Here is a 15849-nt window from a genome sequence, read left to right as displayed (position 1 = left end):
CAGCTGTTTACACCTCCTCTCCGGGAGATCCCGAAGTGGAGGTGAAGTGAGAGGGTGGAAGGGGCATGGTGTGGCAAATCGCCTAATTTTGACTCCACCCTCGAGATGCAGTGATGCATCATTTTGCCACAGGGGGCAGGGCCAAAATGCTGAGATTCACAGATAATCACATCATGGAGATTTATATCCTACCCACTTCACTAGGAAGTGGACAGGATGAGGGAGAAAGGCCTGCTCTCCCGGGAGTCTGGGAAACCTATCTGGTATTCAGGAGTCTCCTGCACATTCTGGGAGAGTGGGCAAGTATAACTCATTGTTTGTGGAACTAGCCTCAGCTGATATGTGCTTTGCGACATGGAGCATATCCTGTTGGAAGTAGCCATTAGAAGATGGATAGAGTGTAGCCATAAAGGGATGCCCATGGCCATCAATAATACTCAGTTAAACTTTGGCAGCTAAAAAATGCTCAGTTGGTATCAAGGGGCCTAATGTATCAAGAAAATATTTCCAACACCATTACACAACCCCCACCTGCCTGCAAAGTTGACACAAGGCAGGATGGATCTATGGATTCATGTTGTTTATGCCAAATTGTGACACAACCATCTGCATGTTTAAGCAGAAATTGAGACTTGAGTTTTGGTGAGCCTGTGCCCACTGTAGCCTCAGATTCCCGTTCTTAGCTGACAGGAGTAGAATTTGGTGTAGTCTTCTACTGCTGTACCTCATCCATTTCAAAGTTTGCCATGCTGTGCGTCCAGGGATGATCTTCTCCATACCACTGTTGTAAAGCATGATTATTGGAGTGGCCTTGCTGTCAGCTATAAGCATTCTGGTCATTCTCCTCTAACCTCTCTCATTAACAAGGTGCTTACCCCCACAGAACTGTCACTGACAGGATGTTTTCTGTTTTGCACACTATTCTTTGTATACTCTAGAGACTGTTGTGCGTGAAAATCCCAGGAGATATTTAAACCACCAAATTTGGCACCAATAATAATTCCATGGTCAAAGTCACTTATATTAGAATTTAACCCCATTCTAATGTTTTGTCTGAACAAAAACTGAACCTCTTGGCCATGTCTGAATGCTTTTATGCATTGAGTTGCTGTCACATTTGCATTAATGAACAGGTGTACAGATGTACCTAATAAAGGTCACTGAGCATATATTTCATTATTGTTAAAGCTTTTATTTTTGTGATTTGCTATATTTAAAATAAAGCATTCATTTTTATCTTCAGGTGGAGAGTCTCTTTAAGACCTCTCCATATGAAAGCGAAATAATTCTATTTTATTTCTGTAGTTTATAATAGTAATGGAAATCTTTATAGTTCTCTCTTAAATGTATGTCATCTTTGACAGCCAGAAAGGGGCATTTTCTTGCATGTTACTAAAGTGGACTCAATATTCATCAGTTTCATCCATAGATACAGATTGTGTTATAGAAACATCAATAATTACATATAGACAAACATGTACTTTATATTTAATGTAGTATAGAAGTCACTAACTTCTGTGAATGTATGTCTAGTTTCATGCAATTAAAATGTCATGAATAGTATATACAGTACATACCTCTCTCTAGGAATTGAAGCCATAGAAATTCAGTAAAGTTAACATTAGATAGTTGCTCTTAGCTTCTGCTGCATCTCTGTCTGAACATTGCTGCTGTTTTCACAGTCAGACTCCCAGGCAGAAAAGTATTATTTCCAAAAGAGCAGCTTGCTGGGAGAACATTATATATGACACACTAAGGAATCTTTTTCAATTCAACATGTAATATTCCTGAAATTCTTCTGAAACACTCTGGTTTTGCTATTATTGATATAACTTCATCATGTATTTATATAACTCCAACATCAAAGTAGTAGCCCAGAGTTAGTATGAAGCACAAAAGCTTTTATTCAGTCTGTATTGTAAAGAAAAATACATTATGGTAACACAGTCTCTGAATAATGTAACTGCTCTTAGACTTCCAGAAAATTCAGCAGTCTTTCTGAGTCACTAAGGAGAGCAAAGCATAAAAAAGGAGTAACTTTGCACCTGGGCAAAACCATGTTTAAAATGTAGGGACAGATTTATAGTTGGGGTAGGGCATGTGCTAGATCAACTTTAAATTTCAGTGTAAAAATAAAGCTATCAAGTATTTGTGTGCTAGATGAAAAAACAGCCAATATTTAACTTATGTGCAAAATAATAAACTAATTTTCACCCCTTGTATTGTAACATGGATTGTCCCTGAGAACATTCATTTCTTTTTTTTGCCTATCTTTCCTTAGTGACTTAGGCCTACAGGGCCTGAGTCATTAAGGCACACATACTGAGCACATTGTGCAGTTGTTCACAACGGTTCGTAAATCAGCTCTGCATACCCCTGGAGTCAGCAAGGTGCGGATCTCAAGATATGTGTGGTGTTGACTGTGGGTGTAGGTTCACTCTGCTATACTAAACTAGACACTGTAGGATGCATACAATACGTCTGTGGAATCAGGGCCGGTGCTAGGGTCCACGGCGCCCTAGGCATTTTTAAAAAAGTGCCCCCCCCCCCGCAAAAATCCCCCCCCCCCCCCGCCGCCTCTCTGCTCTGTCTCCTCCCCTCCACTCACTGACACTAGTAAGTGGAGGGGAGGAGACGGAGCAGAGAGGCGGCGGTGGTGACAAAATAGCCTCTTCCCCCCCTCCCCGTGCATCTGAATGCTGTGCGGCGGCCGTGACAGGTATGGTCAGCGGTCGCCGCACAGTTTTAAAGTATTTTAGAATTCTGTGGCGCCCTCCAGGTGCCCTCCAGAGCCCGGCGCCCTAGGCAAGTGCCTAACCTTGCCTAATGGGAGCGCCGGGCCTATGTGGAATATGAAATCTCAAAAGAACGCACAGAAAAAAAGATATTACTCAATTAATGTTACCTGTCAATAATATAGTCATTTGTGATTAGAAATGGAAATTGTATAAAAAAAATATATATATATTTTTTTTTTTCCGTTGATAAACATTTATTAGACTGTCCTTAATGTCTACTGTACACAAAATACATTTTTACAGTTGCTCCTGATTGCAGACACATGTTATAGCATGCATACAATACTGACTCAGGACATAGACTAGACCCTTAGCTGGTGCAAGAGATACGACAGAAAAGCAAGAAACGTTCACAAACGCAGAGCCTCATTTTGACGTGGCTGCATTCGCTTCAGTTTAGCACGCCCACAGTGTGCATTGAGTACGGGCACACGCCCATTCCCCGCCCCGTTCACTCCCCGAAATCATAGACCGTCACAACTGTCATTTGCGTTGGCATACGCAGCAGTCTTGCTTTCATTGACGGCCGGGTGTCCTCGTTCTGGGCATGCGCAGAAGGGATTTGTGTACGATACGCACAAAATACAGAGATACGTCCCTTAATGACTCAGGCCCACAGTGTCTAAGAAATTCTAATCAATTAATTCACACTTCACATAAAGCTGCTTTCTATCCTTGGTGAGGAAAGCTAAAATGGTGCAATAATGCAAACCTAGAACAAATAATCACCAACTAAATTTTTTTTATATGAATCCTCAACACCCAAAGCCTCTTTGTCAACTAATTCTCCTGCTATATTATGCTTCTGACAGCTTCCTATGTGTGGAAACAGGGTGAGTTAGTACTAAGCTGAGGATTAATACTTGTCTTCCATGCACCCAACCCTACACCATCTGAGGTGGGGAGTAGTTGAACATCCATTATCCTAGACAGGGGAGGTTATTCTGGTTATATCTTTGCCTAACAATATTATTAACATCACTCCAGGATGGGATGGTAAGTCCAATCTAAGCGAAGATGGAGTTTTGGTAACGCCCTTCCCCATGCAGACCTGGTAAGGATGAGAAAAGTACCCTAATAAACAATGACAATACTCATGCATGTTGCTTTTACACCTAAAGTCACAGTTTATGTTTTATTCGCACACATCATTGCAAACATCTCCACATGAATCACACCATTATACATCATCTGTGTTCACTCTACTTCAAGTGCTAAGGTGTGAGTTGTTGTTTACATATCACCTGCATGATCAAATTGCTATAGAAATACAAGTTATAAACAATGTCACTTCCCCAGCATGAGGAATTTAAGCATCCTCTCCTTAACGTCGCCCCTGAAGCAATGACAGTCTTTATTAACTTCACTAATGCAACAGTGGGATGCTCTCATCGGTGTACAGCAGAGAATAAATCTCTTACAAGGGATTTAAACAAGGTGATGCTCATTATTTTGCATTTTCTTGGTTGATAGGGCAATTGTTTACTCAGGAAATGATTATAATATTAATATTATTATAATAAATAAATCATTTATATTGCTGGTCTTTGGTTAAAGCTGCATCTTTTAGGCATTCTGTCTCACTAAAGATATTGATTTAAAATTAAAGATACTGCTTTCTGTGTACAAGATTTTAGAATTTGGTGAATTGTTCGGCTCCCATATTAGATTCAGTATTTATGCAGGAACTATACAAGAACAATGTAGCGTTCATTTCAGAATTTGAATTGTGACATCAGTTCTAGTTAAGTCTCGATGCAGATACAGGGTTTGTTTTAGTTTTTTTTGGCCCAGCAAAGGTTCGACTGATGTCTCTTACACAAAATTTGCAGGATTGCAATATCTCTTTAAAGCCCTCCTTACTATTATTAGAATAAGATAAAGTGGTGTAGAGGGCACATTTTTTAGTGTGTTTCCGCTTCGCAAAAGGATTTCATTCATCAGCAGCTGTTTATATAGTGCCACTAATTCCACAGCACTGTACAAAGAACCCACATCAGTCCCTGCCCCATTGGAGATCAAAGTCTAAATTCCCTAACACAGATGCACACACCATCAAGGTCAATTTAATAACAGCCAATTAACATACCAGTATGTTTTTGGAGTGTGGGAGGAAACCCATGCATACATGGGGAGAAAATACAAACACCACACAGATAAGGCCATGGTTGGGAACCGAACGCATGACCCCAGTGCTGTGAGGCAGAAGTGCTAACCACTAAGCCACCATGCTGCCCATTTGTTACACAAGCTCTGAACTGATGGAGTTCAGGTCTTGTCCTATACTTTTAATGTAGCTCATGTTGTACCTCCCACTTTGTTTGTCCAATGTAACGCAAAGCTTTAAACACTCAATAGTGCATATGTAATCAGGACAGTCCCATTATCCCCTCACGCTTATGATTAATTTATACCACTTAGGCTAATTTCAGCAGTATTTTAGTATAAAAATTGTAACGTTTTATTTGGTGAATAGTGTGGTCCTAAAGTGGTTTGAGGTGACATATATGTTGTTACAGAGTGCGCCTCTTCAGAATTTCCTGCCTCTGCACATACCTAGACACACTACTACTTTGCAGATGGTCCAGCTTTCATGAGAGAAAGGGTAGCTGTGTTCTTTGCTGTTTGCATATTTAACCATTAGGTGGACCATCTGGATGTATAGATGCAAAATGAAATATGCTGCACCTCAAGTTCACTTTGTTAATGACCTTCATATATGAGAAGTGATAGAAGTAGTGAATGACAAAGATTGTGTGTAGTAAGTGATATTTGATGAACATTGAGGGCCTCATTTAGAGTCAGAGGCAAAGTCCATTTTAAGCGCATCCTGCACATTTCCATTGATGTGGCATGCGCAGTAAGCAACAGTTCCCTGCAGTTCCGTCTGCTTTTCAGATGCAAGTGTACAACAAGTACACAACAAGTACACAAGTTGCAAGTGCAACAGCTTGCGTCTCAGTATGAGAGAAAGAGTGGAACATGGAATTATGGAGTCATGACTGTGAATAATTCAGATACTATGGGCGTCTACCTGCAAAAACTACCCAACACGCAGGCGAAACACACGTCAAACAAGACTGAAAAAGTGCGTCAGGAATTAGGTGGCGCAAGTAGTTAGCTAGCTGCAGGAACTGGTAGCAGCCTGGTAGAGTATTACAAGTGGGACACAACTGGGGTTGCATGCCACACGTAATACCCTACCAAGCTGCAGCACACTCCCACTCCTACTCTTTCATGTAAGTCTTAGACGCACCTTGCGTCCGACTCTAAATGAAGCCCTGAGTGATTAGGGACAAGGAATGAGTTATAAGTGGTAAGGGATTAGTATTGAGTAACAGGGAACGAGTGGTAAGTGAGTATGAGAAGTGAATTAAACAGGTACGTATTATTCAGGCGCTCCTATGTATATGACCCCCTCAAAATCTTATATAAGCCAAAATTTAAACAAAATATACATACTTTGGTGCATACAAATATTAAAAAATATGATCATCAAGTGTGTGAAATTAAAAGGCCCTTAATAACAGTAGTTCCTTCTAGATATTCCTCAAGGCAAATGTGTATAATCTGTTGATGAGGAGCCTATGTTTTCCTAAATAAAGTTTCAAACATGGAAAACAGAGGGAAAAAAACAAACAAACCAATATGAGGTAGTAGGGTGGTCACAAGTCCTCCATCAGAAACAAAGTAGCTAGTTTATATAGAAGAATTCTGTAATAATTAATATGCAGTTCTTAGAGGTGTAGATGTCACTCCAAAGAGGGAAACCACATGATAGGAAAGCTAGCAATCATCCTTATCACTGTAATTGGGGCTGCCTTGATAAATAAGCCCCATGATGCCGTAAAATTAATATGAATCAATGCAGATTGTTATAGAAGAATGCATATTAAATATAAAGTATATTATCTGAAGTAAGATGTGGGATTCAAATAAATGGCATATTACCAGAGTAAAGTGCAGCTGCAGATAGATAAAATGTAAGATAGAGGTATACAATGGTTCAGCTTTATTCACATGATACAGAACACATATAAAGTCTAGAACACATGAACGCTTATCTGAAAACCCATATGTTGGCTGCTGGGAATGAAAAGCACCTGGTCTTTACTGCTGTCAGCTCATGTGGAAGCATTGCAAGGAGGAGAAGGTGGCTGTGCTGTAGCAAATGCTCAGGTGGCATTCACAGTAGGGTATTGAGCAAACAGCAAAACACTTGTCTTCACAGCATGACGTAGGCAAAACAATTATCAGAAAGCCACACCAGATGGTTTTCATATCTATGGATATCAACAGTGATTTCAGATAAGTGGAAGACACAAAAATGAAACTGCACTAGTTGATCGGTGCATTTTGACTGACTGAAAACCATTTCAAGTCATCATTTCAAACACATTATCTAAAGCATATGTAGTTAACATATTCAGTTAATGCTTCACTATAATCAGTATATATACTTAATACTTTTTCTCACAACCTTTTGCACTTACTGGTGTTACCAACAGGAATGTCAATATCGCATCTTCACATGTTCAAGGATACTTATCTCAGTGTGGCTCACAAATTTACTCACAGCACGTACTGAATTGTAATGAGAATATTACTTTAATAAAAAGCATGGATGCTCGGATCACATGCGTGGCTGGGGTGGATTAGAGGCATGGATCAAGCAGGTTGGGTTATATTTTGTTCAGATTTTTTTCAATTTACAATATTGGGATTTACCATTATTGCCAAATTATATCCCAATAGGGATATAAATTGCCATTATATATCCCTATTTTCCTGGGACAGACTTAGGTTTTAAAGTTGTAACTTCTAATTCTGTATATGTATGCCTTTAGCAGGGTTATTTATGAGCTAAGATTTATAAGTTAATCTTTATTGAAGAGAGCATTCAAAATACCAAAAATACATTATGGCTTAGTTTAGTAAAAATGTTATGATGGGGATTGTAATATACACAGTTTTGCCAAGCCAATATACTGAATATGGTTTTTAGATGCAGCTATTCCGCAGTAAAATATCCCTGGAAAATATTTTCAAACATTGATAGCCATAGAGTTATGCAAAGTTGTCCTGGGAGCAAAAGCCATGTGATGTAGTCTTTCTTATAAGCAATGCTTGCCCTTCTAGAGATATGTATTGTGGGTAAGGTTGGGGCTGGATGTTGTTTGATTTTATGGACCAGGTGTGAATGTTGGTTAGTGAAACCAGGAAAGTACAATTTTCCTGTTAAGCACAAAAATAAACACATGAACATATCTTTTACAAAACAAGTATATTCTGATGACTTTATGCCAGTCATCCTTATGGATGAAATAGCGTTTTCAATTGGGTTGCAGGTATTTAGGAGTTAGGTAGGACTGCAATGACTACACAGTGATGTGTCTAGCCATAGGTCCAATCATATGTTGAGTTACAATATTTTGGTCTGTGAAATTGTTTAGTAGTCAAAAATTTATTTTGTACCACTGTAAGGATTAGCGTATCATTATGGGCATGGGTGACAATTGTTTTTCCTACAAGATCTCATTGGTGTAACATTACACTTATCAGAGTTTACTGTTCCTCCTTTGTAGAACATATATAATTCTACAATATCTGACTAGAGTACACAGCTCTGTCTCATCTACCACGATATCAAGTGTATGTAATTTTATTTCGGACATCTCAAGTTTTCATAATTCCTAAATATCTGAAGTCCAGTACTATAAATCATTTCTTACAGGTTGACCTATAGTATGTCTCTTATTTGCACTACTGAGTAAGAGCAAAATTCTGTACTTAAGTGAAAGTAATAAAAAGTGAAATGATATAATAAAAATAGGAATGTGAAGGAAGGAAATATTGGGTGAAGCAAAAAATGGGAGTAAAAAACAAACTGAATAATAGATTATCATATGATGCTGTATATAAATGTTTGTATTTACATTTGGAAATATCCTTACTTAACAATCAAATGTTGAACAGGTTATTTATTTATTTATTTTTGTATTTGTTTGGTTCCGTTTTTTGTCTTTTTCTTACCAATTCTAACAACAACTCTGCTGTTGCCTCACTCTACCCTCAGCTAATAAGATACTGAATCTTTGTTATTGGTAAGGGTGACATAGATGAAATCTAATCTGAGAAGCAGAGACTAAAAGGGAAAAGGTTAATTGGAAACATGTCAGACTGAATGCATTCAAATATAAATACAATCATCTTAACTTCAAAGAGATAATTTAAAGTGCTGAAATGTATGCTGTGAATTCATGTGCACTTACCTACTTCATGTGGAAAATATCTTTTATTTAAGTCTTACTTTAATTCCTTCATATATGCAAAAAATAAAATATACTATACTATTCTGGTCTGAATTGTAATTTCATATACTAGTACAACTAAAAATCAAAGGGGCCTATTTATCAACCTCCAAAGAGGTTAAAATCCCCCCAAAACTGCGCTTTCAGGGGATTAACACATTAATTAGTAACAAGGCTATTTATGATTATAGGAACACAGTAGATATCGCCGCTATATGCTGCAATCCCAGCCTCATTGTTGGCAAATCCAGTCCCCATAGGTGTATATGAGGACTGCGATTATGCACTATATATCAAGCTCTGAAATTTGGAGCTTGAACCCAACAGCTAATGCCATCGTAAGCCGGTGTAAGCAGTTAGCCATTAGTGTTGAGATATTGATTCTGATGGAGCATATATAGCATAATCAGGCCTTTAGCCTTCAGCTTACACTTATACATGCTGTGCTTGTTTATACAACTCACTGTGACCTGGCAGATTTTGTAGACAATCATTTATCATATCTCTTTTTGTACAAAATAAAGGACATATAGAATTCTTTTTCATTGGCACTTTCTAGCATATGTGGGGGGCTTGTTTTGAGGCATAACGCTATTGGTACTCAGTAGCAGATCTTCTTTCTAAACAATTTCACAGGCCAATGCAAGATAGACCCAAGTTTTTCCATCTGCATATCCCTTAAAGAATTATTTTACGTTATATCATAGTAGGGGCTACCTTGACTTTAGGAAGTGTTTGGAAAAGAACCCAACCTTCTCTCCTTAGAGGTGTTAGAAAATATAAGAATAATTCCAACAAGTAATATGTCCTGAGTGGCTTCCTTGAGACAAATTCATCTTCTCACCAAGATGAAAACCTCTGATCATTATGATGGAATATTTGGTCTCCACAGATATAGATTGTGTATGTTTTTACTTTTTGCTTTCTCACCCACTAGCTCTTATCTGCGCTATCCTTGTGGCACCCCTCTTTTTCACTTTTCTTTTACTTTCCTTTCCCCACTTTCTACTGTCTTCCCTAGAGTTGCTTAGGACAATACATTACCATTTTATCAAAATTCTGCTATATGTATAAATATGGTAGTCGAAAAGACGAGTTTGTGAGTGTCAGCAAAACAGAGACTATTAGCTGCACCTCCTATTACAGAATTAAATTTAAACTCCTCACCCTCACCTTTAAAGCTCTTAGTCAATCTTCCCCTCCCTACATCTTCAATCTCATCTCTACCTACACTCCTAACCGCCCCCTCCGCTCTGCCCGTGACCGCCACCTCACTACTTCACTGATCACCTCCTCTCACTCTCGTCTTCAGGACTTTGCCCTAGCTGCTCCCCTGCTGTGGAACGATCTTCCACGTTCCATCAGGTTAGCATCTACTCTCAAAGGTTTCAAGCGTGCCCTTAAGGCTCATTTCTTTATTCAAGTCTATCAGTCCTCCTCCTAACTTCCTTGTCCTGGCTCTCTCCCCCAATTAGTACCACCCTTTATGTGTCTCCCCTTCCCTTTAGGATGTTAGCTCTCATGAGCAGGGCCCTCTTTCCTTGTGTGTTCCTTCTACTATTCCTTCACCCTCTGTACCTCTTGGCCTGCTTCACTAACCCTGTTTTCTTAAGCCTTGGCCTTCTTCTCCATCCCTTTCACTATCTGTCACAGAGTTGATGTGATTTGCTTTACCCTGTCACCTGTGTTTGTATATATTTTTGAATCATGTTGTGTCCTGGTTCTGTTTTCTGTATATGTAATGTACGGCACTGCGGACCCTTTGTGGCGCCTTATAAGTCAAAGATAAATATAATAATAATAATTGGGGGATTTAACCATCGTTCTGCAACAATGCCTGGCGCAGGAATCACCGTATACCTGTAAATGGAGAGTGCTGAAAGAGAGAAAGCATTTGATAGGTCAAGTGTATGTCTAACGCCGTCATTAATATAGTATTCAGACTTATACCACATGTATAGAAAAAGGCATATAAATGAGTCAGCTGACAAGAGCCTTGTGTCCTCCTCTGTTATGGTTATTGGATTTCTCTTTCTATATGCTATATGGAGACACTTCTGACAATGCTAACCAGCTGACCTTAAAACATTATATAAAGCACAGTTTTTGGGATTCTTGAGATTTTCAATCCCTCTCATTGATTATTTATTTGACCTCAGGATGTGTTTGATGTTTAGTAGGAAGGAGAAGGAAATACTTTATATCACCATACCTTTTTACATTGTGTTATTTTTTTTTAGGATAAGATCGGAGATTTCTTTTATCTCTCTGTCTCTTACATTAAACTTTAACTTTTTTAAGTTTAAATGTCCTTTAAAACCAATATATACAGGTTTTACATTATAAAATGTTTCACAACCAACCAGTATTCTGTTGTTTTTTTTAATATGAAGGCCATAAAATGCATTATATTTCTATACACCTAATTTAATACAGATATTATTACTGGCTAGCTGATCACATATTTTATTCTTTTGTAAAGGTCATCCAAGATTCTTCAATCAATTGTATGCTGGAATGGATCATTATTCTTTAGCAGCTCGTTTTATTACAGAAGCTTTGAACCCAAGTATGTAAGTACCATTACATCTATTAACAAATGAAATGATCACTTGATTCATAAAGAAATAACTTTCAGAAAAACGTAACTGTTTGAGTCAGGTTCTTAGGATAGGCATGTTAGACTAGCGCTAGATAAGATAAGCTGTCAAAGAACCCTTGTCTGTTTGGTGGGTAGGTAGCCAAAAGTGTATACTTACTTGTGCAGGTACAAGCAGGCAGAGCAATGTAGGGATGTATTGGCAGGTTAAGTTGGGTTTAGGTAACTCCAGTTAGTTAGCATATGGTGATTCAGTTGCATCGGTAAATGGTTCTGCAGGTAGGGGCAGGCTGGCATGATCCATTCCCTGTTGTCAATGTTGGACAATATCAAGCTTATTTCCTCCATAAGGTGCAAAGTCAGTATAGAATACAGAGCACATAGGTGGTCAATTGTACAAAAAATAGCCAATGTACCTTACAAAGCCCAATTAGTGTAGGTCGGTGTACCATATGGAGCCCAGCCCCTGGTGAATAGTGTGAAATATAAAGCCCAATCCCTTGTGACCAATATATCATACAAAGCCCAGCACCTTGTGGCATTTGTACATATGGATCACAGTCCCTGGGTTTCTGCAATTATTGTACACTATACAGCCTACTCCCTGGTGGCCACTGTAGAATATGTAAAGCATTCTCTGGTGACCAAGTATAAAAAAAGTGACCAGCCCTGGTGACCAGTATATAATAAAGGACTTAATCTCTAGTGTATAGAAATTAATTAACTCCATGCTCCTGCCAGGTCTCCAAACTGATAACAGTCTATTATATTGTCTACTCCAATTCTTCTCTTCAATTGATATTTTTGAGTTACTCAAAGTTTAGAAAACTCAATACTATCAGCTAATAATTGAAAAGTCTGATAGCTTTTAGTTAACTGTCCTGCACTGAATTCTACCTATATATTTCAGTGATTGAGAGGAAGCAGAGATTCTTTCAGCCAGTATAATAGAGGTTAGCACCTCCATGACCCAGTGGCAGCACTCAAACATTGACTGAGCCTTTCCTTTGGTTAGCTTTGGAATTGATGTGGGAAATTGTATTCCAGTAAATATGTGACAATATGGAATAGCGTGAAGATTATAGGTTACAATCTGTCCAACCTCAAATTGTTATTTATCTAGGAATACATGGTGTGTTGCCAAAATGGATTTCAGCAAGACTATTTTTAGAAAAATGGTTTATTGATGTAAAAAGAAAGAAATAGACAAACAAGATAGTCTCAAATAGAATCATAAAAAAAGTTCACTCTTAAAAAGTCAAGAAAAGAATTCTCAAAATGGTCCTTTCTTGGATCAAATAGTTTAAATGATCAAGATGCTAAGTATGTTCCACATGTCCGGCTTCGAACTCCTCACACCCCCACTCACAAAATGCGCTTGGCTGCCGAGACAGGAAGGATGGTGCCTAAATTCACGTTCCCCACTGCACTGCTGTCAGCCAATGTACCAGTCAATACCAGTGTCCACTCTCTTCATGGTAACAAGTACTTTGCCTCACTCTATCCTCAGCACTGTTCCCCCTTGCTCTTCTTACCTGCACACATGTGCAATCACTGGATCAAAGTCACATGAAGTATTGACTCCTGGGAAGGATATTTGATTATGTCCCCTGCTGATGCTGGAACGATAACCTTCATCTTCTCTTATACAATCCCTGCACTCGAGGAGCCTGGATGATTTTCTGTTTTCAGATTTGATCCCAGGTTCATTGTCTTTAATGTAAGCTGGGCTGTGTTCATCGGGGGCAGAGTAAGCCTACATTACATATAATAGATTGTACAACGAATCATGAGGGACACCAGTTTATTTACTTTCTCAAGCAGCAGAATGATTAGGCAAACTCCTGCTATAGTAAGCTCATTAGTGTCACTACCATCTTCACGCACGCAAAAATAATATTTTAAAACTTTGAAGATTTCTGAATGAATTTTTCAATTAATGGCTTTAACATCTTTTGATTAAGAATTTTTGTGTGCTACACACGTAGCAATAATTATCATCATCTAATATGATCACAGTGTGAAAAAATTTGTTATGTGCTTGGGCATCTAAAAGTCCTAGCTTTATTTTAGAATCTCAGTAACAATCACCATAGAGTTAATATTCATCACATTCTGCCACAAATACTAGCCCAACATCATATTTAGGGGCATTTATGAAAGTACTTTATGAGACTTATCATTTGCAATAATGTTACAAAGTAGAATTGGAATCCTATATAATTGGTTGCTGAAACTTGTAGCAAAGGCGGCAGGGCTTACATAAAAAAAGCAGGTGATCAGTTTGCAACATTTATGAAAGGTCACTAGCGCTTGCACCAATAACTTTGTACTTTTATTTGTACTAGTTATTTCCTCTTTGTCAGATTAGACCTTTTATAGGACAAGCACATGATGCTATTCAGATGACATTTATATATTAAAAAAAAAAAGTATTGGCACAATTGTTATAAATATGTGCATTTTTTGGTTGATCATTAACAGTTTTTAAACAGTACCTTCATATTCAGCACTTTACATTTAAAAATATTTAATTATTCGCATCACTCCCTGCCCAGTGGAGCTTCATACACACACAGGTTAATTTTGCCAATTAGCCTACCATGTATATCTGTGGACTGGGGGAGGAAACTGGAATACCCAGAAGGAACCCATGCAAACACCAAGAGAAGTCCACACAGATCAGGAATTAACTTATGACCCAATACTAGTTTTACTTGGTGTTCTAAATATCTGGAACATTTGCTTGTGTTATCAAAAATTAACACATATATTAAAGCAATTATTAATATTAACAGAAAAAGTGACTCAAATTACTGGAGCCACTTAATATGTAAAATAAATTCAAGTTACTGTTTCTTCTTTCTGGCAGCATTTTTATAATTTATTCCAGTTCATTTGTACAGTACTTCAGCATAGCTTCTGCACATGATCTAATGCTTTCATAACATTTCCCAAGTGCATTTCTTCTTCAAACCTCATTATTGCGGTGTTTTACTGAGTTTAGTGGTGCTGTAATAATAAGAAACGTTTGTCTCCTAATAAAGTGTGTTTGGCTATGCTGTTTAGCCTGGAATTATTTAATATTAAATGCACAGTAGTTAGTAGGTTGTGGCATGTGACATTCTACATTTTTTACCCCGCTGATTATGTACTTCGGGGCTCAATTATGAAACGCAAATAGGCTTGGGGTAAAATTCTCTTTGGAGGTGCTGTCTGCCCAGATTTTCATCAAAGTGCATGGGTTTATGAAGCAAGATATCAACATTTACAGTGTAGTAGAAGTTTGCACCAGCTGATGGGTCAAATTATTGAAATGGAATTCAGTGTCATCCCTTGATGTGCAAAACCACTTTCTATTCCACAAAACCATTTGATCTTTGCTTTAGCTCAGAGCTGGCAGAGATAGAATCTCGCACAATACTTTCAATGAGGTGCATATTGCACCTACCAGTTAAACTTCTAGATGCACGTTGCATGCTCGTGAATAATTTGTGCCATACATTAGGCTAAACAATCAGTATTTTAGTTAAAAAACTTTCTCAAAAATGTTTAATTCAGTTAATGAGATGTAGTGCAGTAAAGGGTGAACTTTTGAAGTGGCCTTTCACTTTTGTGGAGGAATTTTTTCTGTTTCATTTTGTGGAGGTGTTTTCTGAGAGCAGAGAGTAGGTATGTAACTTGCTGTGCACTGATTGGAGTATCAAGGTGCAGCGCTACCAAGCAATAAAAAAATTTAAGATATGCATCCAGGGCACTTTGTAAATGAGCTCCAATGACAGCAGATTAATATTGCTTGAGCTATTTGTGAAGTCTCATGGTTTCCAGGTGATTACAGAGAAAATAGAAAAGCTATGTTTTGTATTAGGTGCTCCACCATCTCTTTTGCAGAAACTGCTGCTTGGGCAGCTGCAATTGCATCCACTCAGTGTTCTTGATGCAATGAAATGTAAGGATGTGCATTCCATAGCCTTCTGTCTTCTCCAGTTGGCAGAAGGTGAGGCTATCTTGACAATTGACAATTTATTCTATTGCTTAGGGACGTTCTTCTCTATGTAGGAAATTGCAACCAAGTTAAAACATTCAGGGCCTGATTAAGGAACTTAAATGAAGAAGTTTCTGAGTTAAGGAACTTACGGTA

The 15849-nt window shown here is 38.2% G+C and overlaps 1 protein-coding gene across 1 annotated transcript in view; it reads left to right on the top strand.

Moving 5' to 3' along the window:
- GADL1 (glutamate decarboxylase like 1) overlaps window positions 1-15849 on the top strand; it is a 201285-nt gene that overhangs the window by 57199 nt on the left and 128237 nt on the right. Inside the window, exon 4 of the mRNA XM_075212378.1 lies at window positions 11592-11682. Coding sequence (XP_075068479.1) covers window positions 11592-11682 — 91 coding nt within the window. The remainder of the gene's footprint in view (window positions 1-11591; window positions 11683-15849) is intronic.

Source organism: Mixophyes fleayi, chromosome 5, assembly GCF_038048845.1.
Source record: "Mixophyes fleayi isolate aMixFle1 chromosome 5, aMixFle1.hap1, whole genome shotgun sequence".
In the NCBI taxonomy this organism is placed as follows: Eukaryota; Metazoa; Chordata; class Amphibia; order Anura; family Limnodynastidae; genus Mixophyes; species Mixophyes fleayi.
Note: the sequence above shows the minus strand (reverse complement) of the source record. Positions and strands in the feature narration are given on the sequence as shown.